General features: G+C 47.4%; 1 protein-coding gene across 1 annotated transcript in view; it reads right to left on the bottom strand.

The window, feature by feature from the left end:
• Positions 1–5757: 5757 nt before the first annotated feature.
• The window catches only part of MAML2 (mastermind like transcriptional coactivator 2), a gene marked incomplete at both ends in the record, with an annotated part of 219468 nt that continues 200706 nt past the window's right edge, over positions 5758–24519 (bottom strand). The window contains 3 exons of the mRNA XM_082488647.1: positions 5758–6740; positions 13619–13730; positions 16768–16971. Coding sequence (XP_082344773.1) covers positions 5758–6740; positions 13619–13730; positions 16768–16971 — 1299 coding nt within the window. The remainder of the gene's footprint in view (positions 6741–13618; positions 13731–16767; positions 16972–24519) is intronic.

Here is a 24519-nt window from a genome sequence, read left to right as displayed (position 1 = left end):
TTTAGATGGATTCTTGGGATATGATTTGCAACTCTATTACAGGGTCAAAGTGGTCTACATGACCCAGAAAGCCAAATTTAAAAATTAGGGTGATGTAAGCTTTTACCATGGTCTAAGCTTCTGTTGTGGCAGGACCATTTCCATGTCATCCCTGGTTTTCGCGGTTGCCAGACCACAGTGCTGCTGCGGGAGGAAGCAGGTCTCCTGGCTGTGCTGCTCCTCAGAGCTGGTGGCACTTCCCGCCAAGTGATTCGGATGCAGTGGGAAAGGTCAGCCCTCACCCGGATCTGGTGCAGTTCCTGCTGTGCTGTGTCTGGCTGGGCAGGGAAAATGCTCACTGCCACCAGTGTCTCCCACCCACTCCATGTGGTCTCGCTGGCTACATCTCCCTGGGCACAGGAGACATGCCTGGGGACATTTTCTCGCGCTGTGGCCATGTTGCACAGGGTGAATCCTGTCCATATTATTATATCCTCTTATGACTCTTATCCCACATCCAAAGTGGGAATGGCTTTTGGTCATGGGACCTGTTTGGGTGGGCGGTCATTGCACCAAAGCACTACCAGGGACCCTCACATCCTGGTGGCACAGACAACCATGATCCAGGGCCTGGGAAGGGTCCCTAGTTGATTTTCAGCTCACTGATATAGACATAGCTTCTTCAGCTGGGCAGCAGCCCTGCCTGAGGCTCCCTTGTCCCACCAGCCCCATCTTCTGCCCTTACAGCTGGAATGGGCAAAGAGGCACCTTTAGGGCATGAGTTTCTTGACCCACTTCAGACATGCTCTTGGATGAGTGGGACTGTGCCCTATTTTCCACTCTTGAGTGCAAGGGGAGCACAGTCTGCCACATGTGCTGGAGATGATGAAACAAGGAGAGAGAGCCACCCGCCTCCTGGGCACCCCCTCCCTTCAGCATCTCCAGCTGGGATGGGGAGCGCAGGCACAGCCAGGGTGGTGGAGCACAGGACACATGCCAGCATCCCTCCCCTGTCCCTCCCCTGTCCCTCCCTGTGCAGCTCCCGGATGCCAGGGAAGGATGCGGGAACCGTTTGCGGGTGGCAGTCAGACATAGTGGAGGGACTGAGCAGTGCTGGCAAATAAATGGGAGGGCAGCAGCTGGCAGAGCTGGGGTCACGGGGAGCGGGTGAGAGGAGGAGGACTAAAAGGGTGGAGGCCCCTGGGCATGACTAGCAGCAGTGAAACAGTTAAGATGTGGGGAGCCCTTTTTCATTTGCTACATCTGAAAATAGCACAGCGAAGCCTTCGGGTACGAGCAGCGCTGCACTGACATTTGTCCCCTCCGCCACCCCTTGCTGTTCAGTTCATGGGGTGGGAAGGGCCACCCACTTGGAGACAGAGTCCAGTTAACGAGGAAAGCCTCTTGAGGAACCGGACATCACTTCCTCAGGGCTGGCCTGCTAAAAATAGCCTGGCGAGGATGAATACTTGTGTGAAACAATCCACAACCCAATGTGATCTGGTACATGCTGGAATTTCTTCAGGCTAAAATGAGGCGTAGCATGAGGCAGGCAGGGAGGGAAGGAGGAGAAGCCCTTTGCTTGATTGCTGGCATCTCATTAGGGCTCTCTGCTAGGGCGGAGACAGGGACAGATACCTCCAGGGCATGATCCAGGCCAGAGCATGGGCTTGGGGACGCAGCCAGCCCTCTCAGGTCACCTATCTCTTGGGGTGCCTAGTGCTCTGCTTGAACTTCAGAAGGATCCCAGAGCAAATTACTGTGCTGTGAGACTACACCAACCCATTCACCAGGAGCTAAAATACCGGGTGTTATTTGTTAACCCTTGCTGGTAATGAAACCATGGCTTCAGTCAGAAGGAAAACATTGCAGCCTGAGCTCCCAGAAGCTGCCAGATGCACATTTTTCTCACCCCCTCCTAAAATATCACTGAAATTGTAATTTACTGAGACGAATGAGCAGTTGACTAAACAGGCATTCATTATAAAATTCATATTAAGAAAAGAGACACTTGACATAATTTTGATTGATTTACTTGGCAGAGTTTTGATAGCTACTGAAAAACATACTATTCATGTTTAGGTGAAAAATAAATGGAGTCAAATAAGTGTCACTGCATAGTACTAGGAGGTATATACAGCCACATGTAAAAATGCATAAACACAAACATTTCTGTACAGCAACTTCTCCTTTCAGTCTGTATAGAGAAACACTGGTTTATAATATGGGGAAAATATAAAGCAGACATACATGCAACAAGGACATGACAGTTACATAGGTCCCACCTGCCTCCCAAGAGTTACAATAATAATAACAATAATAATAATAATAATAATAAAAGCCTTTTTCAGGGAAAAAATTTGAAACCTGGAATGTTTTCATGTTGAGGTTTCCAGAGAGCTTCAGATGTCAAACATATCTGAAGGTGATGTAAAGGCTTGATTCAAAGCCCTGTGAAGGCAATGGAAAGACTCCATTGGTTTCAGCGAGCTTGGGGTCAGGCCCAGCTATTTAACCACGATCCCGTTCTGCCCTCCCCCAAAATCCAAAGTTGAAGTCTGCAGATAAAAATAAACAATCGTATCATACAAAACTTTGTATATAGAATACAAAAGGTAACCGTTGACTTTTTGTATAAAATACAACTTTTTGATAGTATATTTATTTCACATATGTATAAATATAACCCAAATAATATGATTTTTATTATTCCTACCAAAATATTATTACTTTTTGTTTTATTTTTACAAAAGTTTACAAAACAAATAATTCTTTATATTTACAACCCAATACTGTGAAGAGTGCCCGGTCAGTGATGAAAAATAGACTATAAGGGTAGTGCACTTAGCCATTGCAAAGAAAGAGAAAAAAGACACTAGCTCTGTTCAGATACAGCTGTTCTGAAGAAATGATATCGGATTCAAGTTTTGGTTGCAGGAGTCTTTCAGAAGCTCACATTTGAAATGCATCAGGCATATCTTTATGGGACTGCAAATGGCCTCTACCTTTGTTGAATTTACTTAAGACGAGATGAAATTTTGATCCCGGGGATGGCACTCACAGCCCGGTGTCTTCTTCACTCCAGACTGAGGCCAACAGGACAAAGCTCAGCACTGAATCCACCACCGGATGATATCCTGAAGTCTTGGGACCAGCTCCTCAGCTGAACAACTTTTTTACATCGTTTGAGGATCTGGAAAGCAATCTTAATACAGAAACCACTGGTGGCTTTTTCAATGGCATGGGAGGGTAGCTGAAGTTACCAGACTTCAGCGCCTGTTGCTCATGATGATACTAACTCAGCCTCGGCCTTGGTGGCATCGCAGTCATCTGTTCCATGCAGAGCTTCGGCAGTCACTGCTGACCTGCTCGTGGACGGGGTGTGTGCCAGGGTGTGCGACAGATGAGCCGATCTTTCCCCCACTTTAAACTCATGCAGCTACTATTTCAGTCGAGTTTTGCACAATGTATAGGGGACTCATTTGTTAGACCGTGTCTGTATCTCCCCAAACTTAGGCGGGGTGCCAGTGACCTGGGCTGAAAAGCTCTTTAAAGACTCAGAAAAATTTGTACTGGCATATCAAAGGGACCGCACGCACCCCAGCCAAAACGGGAGAGAAGAGGGAGCCTTCTGGGCAGCTGAGCCACCACGTCACACAATGCGGGGGGTGTGCAAGGATCACTAGCTGGGGCAGCTGAAGGGACTCTTCGGCAGGCTTTCTCGTCTCTCTTATGCAAAACGTGTCTGGGAATGAAGAGCATCATGGCCCAGCCCGCCTCAACTGGCATATATAACTAAATGCCCACGTTACACCTTTCCCGGAGGTGTTGGTGCTTGTGTGTGTGGCAACGCTTCCTGAAACATCACGGAAAATCTCACCCACATGAAATGACAGGGCGAAATGGCTGGAGAACCCTTATTAAATAAAACCTCTCTTGAGAAATAGGTCAGATAAGTGCAGAGGCTATTGTCAAGTAGTCTACTCATCCCACTGCCACTAACAAGGATGAATAAAGCACTTGCACGGGGTATAGCAATGCCTCTTGGCACCGGGGCATGAGGACGTAGGCATTGTATTCCTTTGCCACATCTAGTTTTAGCTAATTCAGAGGAGGCTGTGAAACACGTCACACCGCATCATTTTAAAGAACAGCATTTTCATTTGAATTGCAAGATCTGTTCCCATCTATGAATCCTCCTGTCTGACTCACTGTGGAGCTGCTTTATAGTCACACAGCACCTCCTTCTGATGCCCTTAATGACCAAGTCTATAGGAGAAAATTTAACACGGTCGAGACTATTCCCTGGCACCGAGGTCAAGCAGTGTGGGACAATCTGTACCCTTACTGCTCTGCTCTGTTAGCCTCTAAGGCAAGGTGGCTGCAAACTGTCTATGGGAATGGTTCTTGCCCCAGGTTAACTCCCTAGTGATGCACAGAAATTGCTCAGGGCAATGTTAGCTGGGCCATCCCCAAACCCAGAACAGAAGAAGGAGTCCAGTGCCCAGAAATATTCGCCAAAACTCTCATTTACAAGCACAGATGTGGCTGAGCGCAGCCTCCTACTGCGAGTAACCCAGGTGGTTATACCTGATCTGCATGCTAGTTTCAGCGGCGGCGCCTCTTGTCCCACAGTCAGAGGCTGCGGGGACCTGGGCCATCACTGGACCTCTTTGAACTCCCCCCATATGACAAAGGGAAAGCGGGATGGAGCCAAAATGCTGTGCAATCAAAATGGTAGCCTCTCCCCAGACAGAGGTGCTGGCGTTTCTGCTGGGGTAAACCTGTTCAAAAGAAGAGGACTGGGCTGAACTACCTGACACTCACCATGGGTTACGATGAAAATGAGGATAGTGGCTTAGTTGAGCCACTTCATGCATTTGCCCTCCTCTAAGCTGGACTGGGTAAGTAGTCAGTGAGGGTCAAATTGTGAGCACCTTTCTCACTTAAGTTGTCCATTAAGTCACTGGAGTCTCTGGGGTAGGGCAAGGTGGCAAAGTGAGGATCCTGAGCTTTGGTGTAGTTCATCTCATGTTTTCCTCAATGCCAAAAATGATTGTGCTGCTGGCAGGACAGTAGTGTCCTCTGATAGTCGCTGCAAGCACTGATGAAAGGGGGAAAGCAAACGGTAGACCACACTGAGTGACGCACTGGACGATCCGTTTCCTTCTTCCCTAGGATGAGACCATTTACCCTTTTATGTGCTACAAAACATAGAGGTTTTAAACCCAAAATCATTGGGAAAGCAAATGTGAGTTTGTACTGTGTAGAACTAAACAGTTTTTGTAACACAATGAGATTTACACAGGGCCTGATGCTGTCAGGGCTGAGTAGTCCTGAAGAAGTTAAGGGCTGTGAACACGATGACTGAAGACCGTTTGGGCTCTTACTTGCACTCAGAGAAATGATGTTCCACAACCCATACCACTGTCTGATGTTTGTGTGTGTGGGAAGCAAAACACGTTTTTTCCACACAGCCCCCGTGAGCAGAGCTGATGGATTTGCAATGCGCTGGGCACCGGCACGGGGAACAGACCCTTCATGCATTCTCACTCCTTTGTGATAGGCATGACTTATCGCTTATGTTACTGTTTCATCGGGGGACACTTCAGTTTTGTTCCTAGAGCAACTCTTCAAGCAGGGCAGTTGCCCTTCGTGGTATTTTAAAGGACAGCCCAGTTACTGGGAGTGTAAATTAATAAAGCAGGTTGTTGGCATGTAAAGAGAAAGCTAATGTTCTTACTGCCTCTTCGTCTGGTTCACCCTTGGTACTGTCACTTATGAGTGGTTCCCCAAAATTTCATCGAGATTGATGTCTTTCATCCAGTCATCATTACCAGGTTCCGTTTTCAGTAAAGAATCTATAAAGTCTGAGTCACTGTTGAGCGCAGGTCCTATACTGTCACCTTGCTGGTTCAGAAAGTCAAATGCTAGGTCATTACTGTGGTCACTTCCTTGGTAAACCCGAGAGTTTTGGTTGGTAGATGTGAAATTGGTTGATGGCAGAGATGATGGAGGTGTCATACTTGTTCCTGGCTGATTCAAGGTAGGCACAGTCTGTCCTCTCAGCTGGTTAGGTCTTATGCTGAGACCTCGTAGTGAGCCAGCAGATTGTCCATTTAGAGTCTGGTGCATTTGGTTTAGAGGAGGCCTCATTTGGACTCCCGCTGTTAACTGATTAGGAGGTGCCAATGCACGCTGAGGAAAATGCTGGTTGCCTACGTTGCGTTGCAAAGACTGGTTGGGATATGGAGCGCCAGTGGGGAAACGGACCCCTGCAGGTTTCAGTGCATCCTGTTGCTTCACTGCAGCTTCTTGTGGAGCCCAGTTCTGGGCAGTGGCAGTAGCCGAGATCATCACATTGGCTGGCCTTTGTGCAGGGACACCCGTGGCTCCGTGGCTCAAGCTTGGCCTTACTTGCTGCGAGTTGACCACTGACCCCGTCCCAAAAGCTGCTACGTTGTTTCCCTGCGTCATGGTTTGCTGTCGAGACATCATGGGGTTATTCTGGCTGGGCAGGACTTGGTTTTGGTTTCTGTGTGGCTGCATTTGGTTCATTCCTGAAGTCACGTTGTATGCACTTGGTTGGTTGCAAGGAAGGTTTCCGTAGCAGCCCATACTCCGAGCGGCAGGAACAGAAGGCATTCGGGTCCCAGCTGGGGTGGACATGAGGCTGGAGCTCTGGGGCACAATGCTGTGAGTTGAAATTGGGTTGGATAAGGACATGTTGTTGGAGCTCATGCTCACAGCTGGTGAACCACCTGAAAAGGAGAAAACAAAAGTGTTAAAACAAACATGAGTATATCAATGTGTGGTGTCATTCAAATATCAACAAGTTAAAAATCCAGTTTTCTAGCAGCAGAATTTCTTGAAGAAGATACTTTTGTCTTAAGAGGACTTGCATGAAATTGCTCAAGGCCTTAACGACGCCTATCATGCAAAGGGTGGTTTGGTCTATATAAAGCCATTGGGGTCTTTTCATCCATTCAGAGGACATCAGATAAGCCAAAACTGGTGCTCATTGTAAGAGAAATACTGGAGCAGGGAAGGACAGACAGAACCCCTGGGTAGGAGAGCAGACTTTTCTGCCTTTTTTTACAGGAACACTAGACACCTCAGACAGGACAAAGCCTGTCTAAGTGAGCAGAGGCAGAGGAAATGAAGAATTTTTCTTCCTTACAGGGCATGGCTCATCCTGGCTCCCTCTAGAGACAACGAGGAGTGATAGGCGCCATCATCTGGCCCATTTTCCACCTGGCTAAACCTACAGCAGTAACATCTGCCCCTTCTGGAAATGCCTGTCCCAGACTATAGTAGGAACCAAGACTGCATCTCACACATTTGCAGCACTCAGAGCCTCCCTCCTGGCCTGGTGCTGGGAGAACAGCTCAGCCCAGTCTGTGACCTCCTTGTCCTCCCACATGGTGGCCGAGCAGGCACAGGGACATGGCTCAGTGCTGTACCTGGCAAGTGCCACCCAGGTGCCCCTTCTAAGCTCTATTCCCAGCTGGGCTATGGCCGTTTGCCCCTGCAGAAGCTGACTTGCCCATGAGGGAGCCACACGTGATACCTGGTATACAGGCATTTGCTGCACATGAACATCATAGAATCATAGAATGGTTTAGGTTGGAAAGGAACTTGAACATCATTGAGTTCCAACCCCCCTGCCATAGGCAGGGACACCTCCCACTAGACCAGGTTGCCCAAGGCCACGTCCAGCCTGGCCTTGAACACCTCCAGGGATGGGGCCTCAACAACCTCTCTGGGCAACCTGTTCCGGTGCCTTACCACCCTCAAAGTAAAAAACTTCTTCCTAATGTTTAATCTAAACCTGCCTTCTTCCAATTTAAAGCCATTCCCCCTTGTCCTATCACTACATGCCCTAGTAAAAAGACCTTCCCCAGCTCTCCTGTAGGTCCCCTTTAGGTACTGGAAGGCCACAATAAGGTGTCCCCGGAGCCTTCTCTTCTCCAGGCTGAATGAACAGCCTCAACTCTTTCAGCCTCTCCTCATAGGAGAGGTGCTCCTGCCCTCGGATCATCCTCGTGGCTCTCCTCTGGACACATTCCAGCAGGTCCATGTCCTTCTTATGTTGGGGACTCCAGAGCTGGATGCAGTACTCCAGGTGGGGTCTCACAAGAGTGGAGGAGAGGGGCAGAATCACCTCCTGTGACCTGCTGGCCACACTTCTGATGCAGCTCAGGATACGGTTGGCCTTCCGGGCTGCGATCGCACATTGCTGGCTCATGTTGAGCTTCTCGTCAATCAGCACCCCCAGGTCCTTCTCCTCAGGGCTGCTCTCCAGCCATTCCCCACCAAGCCTGTATTTCTGCTTGGGATTGCCCCGACCCAGATGTAAGACCTTGCACTTGTCCTTGTTGAACTGCATGAGGTTGGCTTGGGCCCACCTCTCCAGCCTGTCCAGGTCCCTCTGGATGCCATCCCTCCCCTCCAGCATGTCTACCTCGCCAAACAGCTTGGTGTCATTGGCAAACTTGCTGAGGGTGCACTCGACCCCACTGTTCATGTCGCCGACAAAGATGTTGAACAGTACAGGCCCCAGTACCGACTCCTGAGGAACGCCACTCATTACTGCTCTCCACTTGGACATCGAGCCATTGACCGCAACTCTTTGAGTGCGACCGTCCAGCCAGTTCTTTATCCACCGAGTTGTTCATTTGTCGAATCCATGTCTCTTCAATTTAGAGACCAGGATATCATGCAGGACAGTGTCAAACGATTTGCACAAATCACCTTTTGTGCATCAGAAAACTAGAAGTTATGAGTTGGCACAAATCTACCCTTCATGGCTAGTTCTGCCCGGTGGAGGATTTTCCTGTCTCTGACATCTGCCAATGAATCACAAGAAGAGACGTTTCTCTTCAGCTTCCAAACCTTGACACCAGCTCACTTCTATGGCAGATTTGCAGCTACATCGTCTCTATTTTGAGGCCACAATAAGGCATTTACGCAATGTTGGCTGATTGCTTATGCACTACAAGGCTCTGAATAAATCCCTGAGAGATTGGTTGAAGAAGACCAAATGTTTTCTGAATGCAGCCAGTCTAGCCAGTGTAAACACAGGTTCAGGTTCTCCACTGTGGAGAACCCCCCTCTGCACACAATCTGCTGCTCCACAACTTAATTCCCTTTGTTACTGTCACTTCTAATACAAGCCCTACAAGAAGGGCAGCTAGGAGAAGTCAAGTTCAAGGCAAATGAAAGATGTTTCTTCACACAACATTCAGGTCAGCCAAGGAAATCTTTGCTACGTGGCACAGTACAAGCTAAATTCTTGTACCACTTTGGGTGGCTCCCAAAGTGCGAGAAAAACAGCTGAATGGGCTTGCCACCGAGGTACCACCACATTTCAGGAATTCCCTGAGCCTCTCCCAGAGGAGGAATGGAGGAAAATGCAGCCCTGGAGCTTTGCTGTTTCATAGGTGGCAACCAGTAGCAATTGTTGGACATGGAACACTGCCTTGGTTTGATCCTTCGCACGTACGACAAAACCAGACTGGATTCGAGTAACTTGGACTTCATCATCAAATCTTATTACATATTAGTTATTACATAATTAATTACACATTTGTAATTAATTTTATTAGTTGTTCCATTGTCAATGGTGCCACACAGGTGCTTCAAAACTGTGATCATGCCTGCAGTGTTTTCCACATACATCAGTCTCAGCGTGTGGCATGTTTTTCAGTCCTTCGATCCTTCTGAGATCTTTACAGAACTTGATAGTTTGGTTTCAAGGCTGTACATCACAACAGGTCACAGTAATAGCTCTTGCACATCTCCAACATGGGTGTAAAGTAAGCTCGTTTTCTTGTTCAGCATCATCTCAGACTGTGCTTGTCCTTTCAGTTGCAATCACACAGCCTATTTACAGTGATATGTGGAGAACTATCAGCCATTTCCTTATGTGCTATGTTAATTTTGTATCACTCTGGTTTCTTAACCAAAATAGGCAGTATGAAGTCAGATGCTTTAAAGGACATTACCTGAACAACTACTAGCTTTATCAACCAAAGTTGTGGTTTCATTGAAAAAAATAGCATGCTAGTTTGAAAAGACTGATTTACATCAGCCCATGTTGCCTGGCATTAATTATATAACCTTCCGAAATTCTTTATTATTCAGGCTATATCAGCTCCCTAGTATTTTTGCTGAGCTCTGCATTAGGTCACTAGGGCTGCAATTACCTACTTAAGCTTTTAGTTTTTCTCATGGCATTAGCAGTCTTCCTTGGAGTTTCAAGACTAAATAAAAAGTGACATTAAGAATTTGGAGAACGTCTCAGCCAGCTCTTTTAAAACTCTTGAAGACAAATCATACGCATACATATTTAAAAAATCTATGTTTAGGAACAGCTGTTTAATATACTGTTCTTGTTGAAATTTTACCATAATGATGTTAGGTTACCTCACACTGGAACCGAAAAAAAAAAAAATCATGTATTTCTGGCTTTTCTGCATAATTTTTATTCATATGCTATTTCCATTTAGTAATGGATGCAAAGGATTCCTTTTTTCCTTAACTACTTAGAAATAATCTCTTCCCAAATCATTATTCACACTGAGCGTGACTCCACAACCAGAGCTGCGTGTTCTAAATCAATATCATAGAATCATAGAATGGTTTAGGTTGGAAGGGACCTTGAAGATCATCCAGTTCCAACCCTCCTGCCATGGGCAGGGACACCTTCCCCTAGACCAGGTTGCTCAAAGCCCCATCCAGCCTGGCCTCCAGGGATAGGGCATCCACAGCTTCTTTTTTATATCTATATAAACATAGATACCTAAATTAAGAAGCTCATCTTATCCTGGAAGGCAGGCTTTTCCACAAACAGTCTCTAAGCAGGAGATACTTGACTATAGAGAATCTAACTGTCCTAACCATTACGTCGTCCTAACTGAAGCACCGAAGTTCAGTCCCTGAGCTAGGCAGTTCCTAGGACAGGGGATGCTATGAGCAGTCCACCTGGTTTTACCTCTACAGGGACAATCAGATTCTCCTCCATGTTGTCCCAGGGAGCCCCCTAACTGAATTTAGCTCTAGAAAGAAAGAGGAGAAAATCAGTGCTCAGCAGGAAACCTCACGCTTAGCCCTGTCTTTGGCTTTCCTAGTGGGTTGCTCATTGCTCATTGCTTTTTGGAAATACTGTAACATCTTCTCACGGGGTGATAGAGATGAGGGCCCTGATTCTTTGCTCCCTCATGCCACTACTAAAGCAGAGGAATGGCAAAGACATAGGTGGCATTTAAAAAGACCTGGAACTGCCATCTGGGGAGAGCTGGTTGTCTCCCTCCAGCTGAACTACAAGTTTGTGGAGTCACTTCACTTGCCGCTGGGACGAAACCCTTCCAGCGGTGACCCTGCCAGCTGTTGAGCCACCCCCAGGGCTACCATCGCACTGCTCCTGCAAACGCCACACTCTTTAAAGAGCACAAGTGGTCGGGACATGGGTTGTACTTGTGCAGAAGACAAAGCTTCCTCTTTCTTTGTATTGCTATTTTGGTCCTTTTATTTTTAACGCAAATATTTTCCATTCTGATTTCTTCCAGATGGGAAGAAATGTCTTCCCCGGCAGCGCTGTGTACAGCAGCTGGGCACCCCAAGCTGCGGCGATTCGGAGAAACGCCTTCACTGCCTGATTCACCTGCTCTCCTCTTGGGGGTTTCTTGCTGTGACATGGCACTATGGGGAAAAGCATAGAGGAGTAAAATGCTTAACCATGTGTCTCCAAGCCCCTATGTTATTTTATTTGACTTTGTCTTCCCTGACCTGAGCAAAGCTATTCCCAGAAAAAGGGAACAGATTCCCTGCTGTTACTCCCTTATGCAAGAGTTTCCTAATCGCTCCATCTGGTAGCTTTGCTGTGAGCTCCCAGCACAGCCCTTTCTCCCAGGGTCGCCTGAAAAGCTGCTCTCCTCCCTGGGCTTGCTCAGCGGGGACTTGAGATTTGAATGGACAAGTGCTGCCAATCCCACACGTTTCAAACCCGGGAGATGGGACTCCAAATACCACGAGATTGGCAAAGAGTCCATCAGATTAAGAACAAGAAGAGCCACACAACAATGGCGATCTACTTATTTTGGAGCCTTTCACAGATGCGGCCGCAGTCATTTCCATTTTCTCTCTCGGGCTAGAAATGGATTGTTTTTAAGTAAAAGCCAAGAATCTCAGTTAATCATTCGATTCCAGGAATGAGCCTTTAAACAACACACCAGCTCACAGGATTCCCCAACAAACTGCTGGGGTTGCCAATGTATTTGCTTTATGAGTGCAGGAGGTGCCAAGCCAGCAAGCAGGGCTCTCTCTGCCCTGTGGCATTGCTCTCACCATGGGTTATTACGCTGGCATCAGTGATGCTTCTGCAAATTTACCGAAGATGATAAACACTCAGGCCCATTAGAAACCAGCAGTTTCCAGACTGCAGCAGGCTTATCGCTGCTAGAACTTGTAAACAAAGCAAAGAAGTACATGAACATTGCCTGAGCACCCCAACCTGGCCCTTCCACGCACAGCTGGGCTGTTGGCGCCATGGCACCATGGGAACTCATTAAAATCATAATAGAAAAAGTTTTGCTAGAAAGGACAGGTACGAAGGAAAGACTCAGATCCCTGTCTGAATCTGCAGAGCCAACAGTTATGGAAAAACAAACTAACCAAACCATCTTTTTTTTTTTTTTCCCTCAGTGTTGTATACAAAGATAAACTAGAAGATAAAGGATCCTTTTTATACGTAAATGCACAGACGTTTTGCAATATAAAGAACATCCTTTGATCCCATCTGCTGCATTTCGCCCCACCTCCTCTCTCTTGCCAGCATCCTTTCCTTACTCTGCCTTTGCTCTCAGAGTAGCCTCCAGCTAACCAGCAAGGTTAAACAGCATGAAAAGCCAAACTGGCAGTCCCGTGCTCCCAAAACTAGACTCTCCAAGGAGGTGAGGGCACAAGAGCTGAAACAAAGGACTAGTCCTGAAGTGTTGGGCACTTTCTGCCCTGGGCAGTTCTGGCTGAAAGCAAGGGCTTTCACTGTACTTTTTGACTGATCTGTTGAAATGCTGCTTGTAGAGCAGCACTGAGGCCACGACCATGGCATATTAAAGACATGGTAGCTCTGGTTGCCCATGATGGTGTCATGTGAGGTACTTAAAAATCACTATGAGGGTCCTCATGCTGTACATGAGCTGCCATTCGAAGGGAGGGGTGGTTCTCATCTCAGTCTCTGAAGCAAGATGTACCACGTACATGGGAGAAGCATCTGGATGGAGTGAGGCTGCATAGTCAAGAGGCCACCTCTGTATCGGGTATCTGGGTGCACATCTGCCCCAGGCAGTGCTAATGGGAGGGGTACCAGCCCCTCCTTCCCCATGTGTGAGAGGTGCAGCATCAGCCTGGATGAACCACCAGCTGGTTCTCCAGATCATACGTCAGAACTTCTCAGTGGCAGGGGACAGCAAGGTAAATGGGGGAGCGGCAGCCACCACCCACTGCCTCTGCGGTGATTTAAGTGGACACCCAGAAAATCAGTCCCTGGTCACCAGTGCAGGCATGGCTCTTCTGCGTTGTGTTCCAACTGGAAGGAAGGAAAGCAGGTAACAGTTCCATTTAGTCAATGGGCACTTACCAGGATATTGGTTTGCTTGTTGCATGTTGACCACATTCCTTCTTTGGTCTTTATAATCTGGTGGTGGTCGTGTCAAGTGTCTGTTCAGCTGATCTTGCGGAGTGATTTTCTCCTGGAGGATTAAAGTAGAAATATATTAATTTGCTTTTCTTTATGCTTTCCTGGCTCTGTGTTTTGCCTGCCTCTTTCTTTTCTCAGTACTTACAAAGCGTAAGTGTTCCTTCCTTTCACCCCATTGGTCGACAGGAGAGGCAGCTGTGAACCTGTGCCATCACCCACTGAAGGCTGTATGTAAACCTTTCTGCTGGTTGTATTGTGTTTGAGTCTGGTCTAACTTGCCCTAAAATCACAGAGAGTTGCTCAGCCTCTGTGACCACTGGCCATGTCTGCACTGTAGTACAAAGTGTCCTCTAATGTCTGCACCATCTTGCTCACCATGTTCATCAGACAGAGGAGCCTGATGGTTCTTCATGGCTCCTACCCTGTCTGTGCAGCTGGGTTTATTTTCAGAGAAAGCACAGAGGCAGATCAAATACCCAGGTCCAACACAAACACACAGCCAGGATGCAGTTGGGGAGCAACAAGGGTCCAGACCTGCAAGGTCCACACCTGCCCCTTGGCTGCATCAGTGGTCATCAGCCCATTTCACCCACGCAGCCCTCGCAGCATGCACAGCTGGCAAAGAGGATTTCAGCTTGTCATCCCCACCCGCAGCCATGCCCATCCCTCACTGTCTTCTTCCTCCTGCACCAGAGAAGCTCCCACAAAATAAAGCCCATTGCTTTGTTCTCCCCTTGTTCTCCTTCACCAGGAGGAAACTTGGCCAGGGTTTAGCAAGGATGGTGCTGAGCCACTCGCCATCGCCCTGTGCTTCCCTGTACACGTACTGTCTTTCCTCTCACACTGGGAGTGCAAGCAGAAAGAGCCGATTAGCAGGGGAGATTTTTTTTTATTTTGAGCCTGCAGGGACACCTCTCTGGTGAAAGGAAGATAGAAATCCAAGTCCTCAAACTGAAATCTGACTAACTTCCCTGTGGTCATCAATATCTGGAAAGCACAGGCACAGGAGTCAATGCCAAATCTCTCATTAGCGTCAGTGAGACTTGATGCCTCCAGAGTGCTACTGCCCACCCATGAGCAATGACTCCTCAGCATACATGGCCCCACAGCAGGAAAATGTGGGTTTGACCACCTCAGTCACTGGTAAGTCATTGCTGGTGCACAGGTGCCTCCCGGAGCCGTGCTTACTGGGCAGCTGCTGGGCAGGCTTCACCCCTTCTCTGCAACGTGCCTGGGTTTCGTGTTCGACTGCCAGAATGCATGGAAAAGAGTGAGGCCCTGGCTGGTGATGGATGTCCATCAGAGTAATTTGGGGTTCTTCTGCCTGAAAAGAGCACGCAAATGGGCCTTCTTGTCAAAAATCTGTTTTTTCTTCTGCCAGGAGCACTTTAAAACACTGGGAGAAGAGCCTTTCTTGCGGTGTTCAGGCATTTCCGTAATGCACTCTGGGAGTGAGGGATCTAATTAAGATTTATAAGGCTCATTTTAACATACCGCTCAACCTGAACCCTTGTGAAGAAGAAAGGCAGGTTATCTCCCAGGAAATCCTTGCAAGACATGTAAAAACTGTAGGCAGGCTTTGTGTGTATTTCTGTGTACACGATACAAAAGCAAAGGCAGGCTGATCACAAAACCGCATTCTGTAGAGTGATTTTAATTTCTATTTTATTGATTTTGAAGACGAGCTATTTGAGCGATTAACTTTTCGTTCTGCTAAAAATTCTGACAGAAAACTGCATTGCATAGAGCTGATTTGAAACTTCAGTTTTCTTCTGCATAAATTAAAACGTCAACAAATATTTCCCTTATAGGACAAATGAAACCCTTAATTTCAAACTCAAGCTTTCTAATTGTACTTTTGGAATGGAAATAAACTTGCAAAAAAAAAGATCTCCTCTATAAAAAACTGGATCGTTTTTGTTTTGAAAACATCCTCACAAGACCATGAATGTTTTTCCACTTCTGTGTCAGTCTTTAATTACTGAATAGCATTCACTAAATGTGTCAGTATTTCTGGGTCTACATCTTTACAGAGAAAAGAAAGCTTTGCGTTCAGAATGTCAGGCCAGCATGGATGGCTCTGCCGTGTAGGCTGAGAGATGCAGGCTGAGGCAAATAAGCCACGGGATTGGGGTCTGCTGTCATTGCAGCCTGGGGGAAGCAAAGCAGGTGGTGGTGGTGGTGGTGGTGTCACCTCCGTCCTTCCCCAGCAGGGCATGCTTGTTGCTTTTTGCCTGCCTCAAGGACATGCCAAGCTCAGTTCCTCTTCTAGGACTTTTCTCTGTGCTCTGGCAAGCAGGACTACCAAGGAACGATGAATATGAGGATGCAGAGGGCATGTGTTACTGCTCTGGGCAGCTGGGACTCCTCCTCATTGCTCTGGCCATGGGTGATGGGCCATGAAGCGCCTTCAGCTGACTCAGTTCATGCAGTATCAATGGCAATGCCAGTTTAGCGGAACTAAACTAGTGGGTTCTAGCACTTATCACTCCTAACAAGACCACAAATATCCCCCATGCCTCATAAAATGACCAGAAACTCCCAACTGGTCTCTCATATACAAAGAGAGAGAAAAGAACTGGCTACAAATATCTGGAACTGCAAAAAGAAAAAAAAGAGAAAGGAGGACTCATGTATGATCCCAGCCAAGCACACAAACTTGTACTCAACACTTAAATCGATGTACCTGCTCCTTGTTTACACACAGGCACTTCATACCGTGCTGCCTAGGTTGTGGAGCCTGTAAGTCAACTTTGCTCTGTGGTGGAAGTAACCTAGCAGTGCACCTTAGCTTATCTTGCAAAGAAAACCACTGACAATAATCATATGCCTCAAATTAAGCATATGCTTAGACTGTTCTCATAACGAAACCACAGTAGCTCGGATACTTGAGTGGTTTTATATAAACTGAAGAAGGTTTCAAAAGGGCTTAGCAAAGTGCTGAAAAATATGAGGCACACTCTAGAAGGTCTAGGCATTGCCAAAATGACCTCAAAGTTTGGGGTGCTTTCTTCCCCCGGTCTTAGCTTTCTTTTCTATTGTTTCTGTGACAACCTTTTCAATGTAATATAAGGAATTAGAAAACTTACGGCTTCTGCCAACATCTGCTGCTGTAGAAGGAGTTGTTTTTGCTCCATCATTTGCCGCTGCAGAGCCTGTTTCTTTTCCATCAGTTGCTGATTCAACATTGATTGCTGGGATGAGTTCATGTAACCACTTCCAGTGTTTGGATTTGAGCAAGAACTGGAGCTTGGAGTGGGGCCAGCTCCCTGGCCTACCACAGTGTGTTGATCCTGAAACAGAAAAAATGGCTCGTGAAGGACGAAAATAATAACAAGCATCAAGAAAAGGAAATAATCCTTTTTATGCAATTAGTTCAAGTACAGGACATAGCCCACAGACACTCAGGACAAGTGACCAATACAAAGGCTTCGACAAAATAAGAAGGGGACTGAGTAACTTCATCGCTCGTAGAAGACTGAAAACGTGCCAGGTGGTTCCAGTGGAAAACCTCAGTGTTGTACCAGGAGCTTGGGAAATGTTAACAGAAGTAATGGAGCCGTCCTGGGGTCCTTTCAGGAAACTTGCATTGGGCCGTGTGGCAGTGTGTTTGACCACAAGGGAACAAACTCGGCATCTGCTGGTTCCCACCATCTGGCGAGCAGCAGCGAGAAGTGACAGACTCATTGCTAGAAGTGGTGCGTGTTCTTAGAAAATACAGAAGCGGTAAGTTGTTACTTCGCAGTGGAGTGAGCGGTGCCGCTTTCATTTGTCCTGTCACCTCCCTGACAAGAGCAATCTCTGAGAGATTGCTAATTTTCTCCCATTAGCGGCAGAATTAAATAGGTTTGGAGTTTATCAGCTTCCTTGGTAAACAAGTGTGCAACTGAACAGGACTTTGAAGAGGGCTTTAGGGTCTCCCTAGGCTTTGTGATGGATCTAACTCTGCTTCCTCTTCCCCATGTACTGCTTCATGAGGAAGGGATGGCGAAATGTCATCTCAGTGGGCAACGGGGAAGGTATCTGGGAGCTCAGACCAGGAACATACAAGATGAGAATGAACAAGGGATGACGGTATGCTGCTCATTTTCTTTTACCCATGGTTTCCCTTGGCAGCAATATGTTTTCTGTCTACTTGCTCCACCAGTGTTTGGTACTTGGACCTTTACCAGGAAATAGTTTTCTTAGTCTGCACACACAAATGCGTTACCCCGCAAAAATACTCTATGTATACATATGCCTATGTTGGATCACTTGATAATCGGGTATTCCTTGGCTGCCCAGCTACAAAGAAAATAGAAGACACTCGAGAGGTCACAGCAGTCATGAGAAACATCAGTTTTCTGACTCCGCTTTGTTGCAATTCACCATAGGAACCAAACCACTTAATTCTGTATAACGTATTACGCAGCAGCGTATTTGCCCTACAACAGAGGAATCCACAGCTGGAATCTGATGCTCCCTGTTATGCAGCAGTTCTCTCAGTCCCGAGGTGTAGTCCCAAGGTCTGCTCTACAACCTAGGTAAAGCTCTGCTCCATGGACGTTGCCTCCCACAGCACCCAGGGAAATACGGACTGACCAACAGTCCTACTGTTAGGGCTATGAAGATGATTAGGGGATTGGAACATCTCTCTTATGAGGAAAGGCTGAAGTACTTGGGTCTTTTTAGTCTGGAGAAAAGACTGAGGGGGGATCTAATTAATGCTTATAAATACTTAAAGGGAGGGTGCCAGGGGGATGAGAACAGCCTTTTTTCAGTGGTGCCCAGCGATAGGACAAGAGGTAACGGGCACAAACACGAATATAGGAAGTTCCATCTTAACACGAGGAGGAACTTCTTTCCTTTGAGGGTGGCAGAGCACTGGCACAGGCTGCCCAGAGAGGTGATGGAGTCTCCCACTCTGGAGACATTCAAGACCCACCTGGATGCCATCCTGTGCAACTGCTGTAGGTGACCCTGCTCTGGTGGGGGGGTTGGACTAGATGATCTCCAGAGGTCCCTTCCAACCCTGACCATTCTGTGATTCTGTAACAGTGAAGCAAGGACTGGCCAGCCATAGCCTACCCGTGCCCTGAAGACTGCAGAGCACTGATGCTCATTACTTTGCAAACTCCAGGAAAGCTCATTTCTGTGCCTTAGCTTTTGCACACATGCTCCCCCCGCAATAACATACACACTACAAACTAATCCAACTTATCTTTCTACCATCTGGCATGGAAGAAACACAATGATTGTTACGGGTATTTCTATTTTAAAATAATTCTGTGGCTTTTAGATGGGGCCACACGAGCGCGTAGCTGGCTAGATAACGTATTTGACGTCTGTTACTGAAATAAAAGCCACGACTTTCTTCTGGAGCCACCTGCAGCCCCCAAGGCAGTGTTACAAACCCACCCTTCAAAATTTATTGGGCTCTTACACAATTATATCCCGCACACTTTCTTTCAGTTCCAGAAGGAATCCAGGATTGCTCGGCACTGACACATTTTTCAGCCCTTATGCTAGCTGCAAGATAGAAAATACCTCCTCTCAACAGACCTACTTGCCAAGTTGTTGTGCAAACTTTTTTGTCTTTCTTAAAATATTTTGAAAAGAAAAATATGTTACAATAAATTGGCTTTGACTTCTATATTCAAATGACAACTCCAGCTTGAACCCAGCCACATGTTACATCCATTAATAGAATTCATCTGTTGTGTTTTTGCACAGATAATGCAGGCTCCCCCAAATGTGCTTTCATAGTCCTGCATAAAAAAAAAAACAACAAAGCCCAACTTTTTTTTTTCTCCCTCATCCCCTGCCAGCCCATATAAGCTGTGGGGAGGGATTTTGTTTTAAGATAAACTGTGTAGCGTCCATTCACGATACCTATCAAAGAAAGCTCTTCTTTAATAGCAATTGGCACAAAACACCAGCTGCTTGGCAAACGGACCCTGAGAAAACAGTATAAATCATCAACTTGGAGCCAGTGTGGTTTTTTTTTGCATTTGGTCCTTTCTCTGCTGTTCATGAAATGTCAGCGTGAGCCTATGAATCTACGATGTGTTACTTCTCCTGCTTGCTGATCTTCCATCGGCAGCGATGCGATGGGAGAAGGAAGAACAGTTTTCCTAATAAATCAGGGGATTAGCCGTGCAGCAGTTTGACCCTTCGCGAACCGGTGCTATCGAGCCTTACTCTCGCCCTGCTCCTGCGTTACGGCAAATCAGAAGGCTACACCGCTGCCAGGGACGTGGGGCTCTGCCCCCGCGCTTGGACAATGCACGCTTTCCAACACGCCTGCCGAGGAAGGGCAGATTCAAGTTGGAGCTACTCTGCTTTCATGGAGCTTCATCCTGCTCTAAGCCTGGCGTTACTGCAGCAGCTTTACTGTGACTCCACACATCTAAAGCTGCCGGTGGCCTTTTGAACTTCATTCCTGGGTTCCCATGCCTGTGGTTTATGCACTTTAACTCTGGAAACCCCTGACTGGAGAAAGCCTGGAGTGGGACACGCATGTCCCCTTGCCCAGGGGTGCCTCTGCCCAGTGGGCTACAGGGGCAGCCCAGCATTTTGCCTGCACGGTGCCTTGCCAGAGTGGTGTTGCCATGTTGTTTCCCTGCACGGGGAAGGTAACTCTCTCCCTGCTTTGGCTCCGAAGAGGTGACACGAAGGGGAGCACATCCCTGCAGCCAGCCGGGTGTCAGGGATGGGCTGGAAGCATCACACCTCCAACAGGTACAAGCGTCTGTCTGGGTTCACCCCCAACTCCTGCTCCACTTGCTGGCACCGCTCACGCATGCCGCATCCCTCCAGCCCTGCAGACGAGCCACATCCCGTGTGGGGCTGTGCCCGGGGCCAGCTGGGGCAGGGGCAGCAGCCGAGGGCTGAGCTAGCATTCACCGAGCACCATAAAACCCCAACTGCTCTGCTGGGGCCAAAACTCCAGCACAGCGATGCTCTAAGTGCAAAGCAGGCGCGTTGCACCCTGTTCTGTGATGTTACAGTGAGATATAAAACCTACAAGAAGCATAAAGAGAAGCAGAGTCAGTGAAACCTCCTCAGAGCTAATAGCCCAACTGGGGCTTTGTGCATGAGCATCACAAAGAACATTACGCTCAAATATTTAAATTTGCGATAAATCAAAACATTTAAGACTAAGTTTGCCTTTCACTATGCCTGCTCCAGCTGACTTGTGTTCATACAAATGAAGGGATGTTTTGGCTTCTGACACACATAGGGACTTTCTGAAATAGACCCCTCTCCTCTCCTCTCCTCTCCTCTCCTCTCCTCTCCTCTCCTCTCCTCTCCTCTCCTCTCCTCTCCTCTCCTCTCCTCTCCTCTCCTCTCCTCTCCTCTCCTCTCCTCTCCTCTCCTCTCCTCTCCTCTCCTCTCCTCTCCTCTCCTCTCCTCTCCTCTCCTCTCCTCTCCTCTCCTCTCCTCTCCTCTCCTCTCCTCTCCTCTCCTCTCTCGTCAGGAGCCCCTGAAAGCCTTTTGCAAGCTTGCATTTCTGAATGCCTAGCTCAGAAGCAGTTTAGGGACACTTGGTTGGAAGAGGATGCGCAAACCTTTCGCCTCTTTCTCCTGGAGACGCCTTGAATTGATGAATAATTTTGGTGGGACAGAAGGGAAACAATGGTCAATTTTTTACTTAACCACAGTGCCCGCAGAGGCTGTTGTCTTCCCAGCCAGGAGCGCTGGCATCTGTGTCACAGGACGGGCTTCTGCTTCTTGCAGATTTTTCCTCAAAAGGAGGGGGTGAATTTTTCCATCTTTCTGTTCCTCTGTGGGGCAGCTCATTCTGTGCCCAGTGTCAGGTCGGGAGCGACAGTGCTGACTTTCACTCTCCTTTTGCTTTAGTTTTGGCATAAAGAAACAAAGATTTTTTTTTTTTTAAATAAAAGGTTTCAGATCCATTCACAGAAGCCTGCTCAGCGATGGATACCTCCTTACCAAAAGCTGCTTCCAGGGAAGAGCTCTGCAAAGTTCTGTTCATCTGGTGACCAAACCTGTGCATGATGTTCCCATTCAGCTGTGTTAATTGGCATCACAGGCTGCTTAGAGTGAGGGTGGTGGAGATAAGCCACCTCTGTGGATTTCTTCAATGACCAGTGGCTGTTCTGACCCTATGAGCTTCTCAAGGGCATTATGCTTTGGTTGCGAACCACCCTGGACACTGAGCACTGGGAAAAGGAGCAGGAGGAGAAGGAGGAGGAGGAGGAGAAGAGAACACCAAGGAGTGGCTTGCTGAAGTCCTGCCACACAGTTTCAGGGTGGTGCGAGGCTGGTGGAAAAGCCCAGACCCCCCAGGATCCTCTGGTGTGAACCTCCATCGCCTCAGCTGGCATGCTCCTTTCCACAGCCAGAAATTGGGGTTCTCCAGCGGGCCCCAGGACCAAGCACCGGGCAGCACAATGGGGGTGCACAAAGCATCTTTCTGAGCCCCTCAAACTCATTCAACCTTTTTTTGCATATCTGGAATACACAGCATAAAAGTGAGTGTCCTCTAAGTTTAGGTCTGTAACCAAAGGAGATTCCCTCTGAACTGCCTGCTGGAGCTCTCCCTTCACTATACAGAGGGACTGGGCTGTATAATTAGGGTCTAGATGTCTAATTTAGACAATTAAGTTAGGAGCCCAGATTCAATGACAGGAACATTTCCTTACACTCCTAATTTTAGATGCTCCTAGTCACACCTGAGTAAGATCCCTGGAATAGTGAGTGTGAACACCCCTTGATCTGCCAAGCGCTACTGGATCACTTCCTAAGGACATATAAAGTGACCTAAAAGCCCCTAAAGTTAATCATGCTGAAGATTTTGCTATAGGTTGAATTTCTCTTAATACCCTGCCGGAGGGTAGTTATATGCATTCCAGCAAGATCACATTCATGTGTATAAACAGCATTTGAAAAAACTGCATATTGCAAGATCCCAAGCCCTGTTTTTCCTGTGTCTAATATCCAGAGCTACAGCTGGGTGAAGACTGCAAAATATTTCCCTTCAGTAATTTTGTGGAGTGTTTATAAGAAGTTGGCTCAGCCACATGGGACCATCTTCTGTGTTTTTCTCCTGTGAACATCTGAGCTCTCAGGACAAAAAATTCAGGGCCAACCATGTTTCCAAGGCACATACACAAGGAATCACAGACACTAGCATTTGCAGTTTCACAAGCCCAGGCTGTCTGCCAGAAATACTTGTGCCTTCATCCAACCGGGGAAAAGAAGCAAATGCTGTGTCACTCCTCCAACAAACCTAGCGACGGAGCTCGAAGAGGAAATGTGGACGAGTCCCCTTCAGCTACTACAAAGCTGGAAATGATCATGTTAGCAGGGAGCACGCACCTGATTTCTGCAGCCTCACGGGTGTGAGTCACCCGTTGGAGTGGTGGGTTTGGATATCAAGGGATGCGGCAGACACTCAGCGTGCAGAGGGATAAGTCCTTCAGCACACCCAAGTGCTGCAGCTCTCCCTGGGAGGCCAGGTTTTTTAAAAGGCCAGTTTTTTGGACTCGCTGAAATTTAGGTGGACCCCAGAACTGTTTTCAGAACTAGATAATTCTTCTACTATTCAGTGTTGGAAAAAGCTTATACGTAAAAATAGTAAAAAAAAAAGACGCTGTGCACAATCTCCTAGGTAAAAATAGGTGATCAGATACCTCAAAGGAGCCAGTCCCCACTTTCGGTGAGGAAGCACAAGCAAGAGACTTCGACAGATTGTTAGTTATTTGTGCAGTTCTTAACAGAAACCTTTCATAGCACGTGGCCTTTTCAGTACCACCAGGGAAGCTGCTCACTCCTGAAATCCTTGTGAAATTATTTTCAGCCGGTAGTGATTTCTTTGTAGCTTTGCCATAATCCCTTGCCGGAAAGCTGCACGGCCCTATAGCCACTAGCAGGCACTCTTCTAACGACCTTCCCACCCCAACTCCGTAAACTTGGGCAAAGCGGGAGCAGCATCTTCGGGTCCGAGGTTGAGATTCAGCCCTTGCACAATCACATAGCAACAGACTCAGGAACAGAGCCTCATTACGAGCCTTGTCCCACAATCAAGTCTTTAACGAGAACAAAGGTTGGCAGTGATTAATCATTAAGACATTTCTTGTTCCTTGCTGCACGTGTTGGAGGCAGCCTCCTGCCGAGGCAGTCTGGCAGATTTCCTGTCTGCGCTATACCAGGGCCCGTGTCCGGACACACAGAGATGTCTTTTCCCAAAGCCAAGCGCACAGATGAACGTCTTGTCTCCGTTTCTGAGCAGGGCAAATTCGGAATGCATGTGCATTCTGCAAAAATAATAAACCCTCAGCTGTACATCTGATTGCTGTATATTCAGGCGAAACGACCTAAAGGGGATTTGTTCACGTCAGAAATTTTCCCAGAGACTTCAAGGATGGATTATTAGTATTTTACCACGTGCACCGTGATGGACTTTTAATGTGATCTTCTGCTATAACGTATATATGAAGGTCTCCATTTTAGAAAGATTTTGTTTATTTGTAATGAAAATAACATGCACGTGTTGAAAGTTCAACAGAGGAGGTTATTGTGAAACGTCTGCATCAGACCAGGAATGTTGGCTCCATCGAAGTCGATGGCAAACCTCCAGCTGACTCCAACGAGGCTAGAATTTCCTCCCAGGTCTCCATCCAGCCACAGGGCCACAGTGGCACCCTTGGCTTGGAGTGACCTCAGCGTACACCTTCTGGACAAGATACGGACCTGGTTCAGAGAGACACTTAGCAAAGAGCCTCCACTGATGTACCTGGGCAAAGACTATCCTGAAATCTTTACAGAGCTCTGGTTTCAAGTGCCTCGTGTGCTCTTGTTTATACTGAAATAAGTATGCCAATATGCAGGAATGA

The sequence above is a fragment of the Vanellus vanellus genome, assembly GCF_965231255.1.
Source record: "Vanellus vanellus genome assembly, chromosome: 1".
Taxonomy (NCBI): domain Eukaryota; kingdom Metazoa; phylum Chordata; class Aves; order Charadriiformes; family Charadriidae; genus Vanellus; species Vanellus vanellus.
This window is presented reverse-complemented; position numbering and strand designations above follow the sequence as displayed.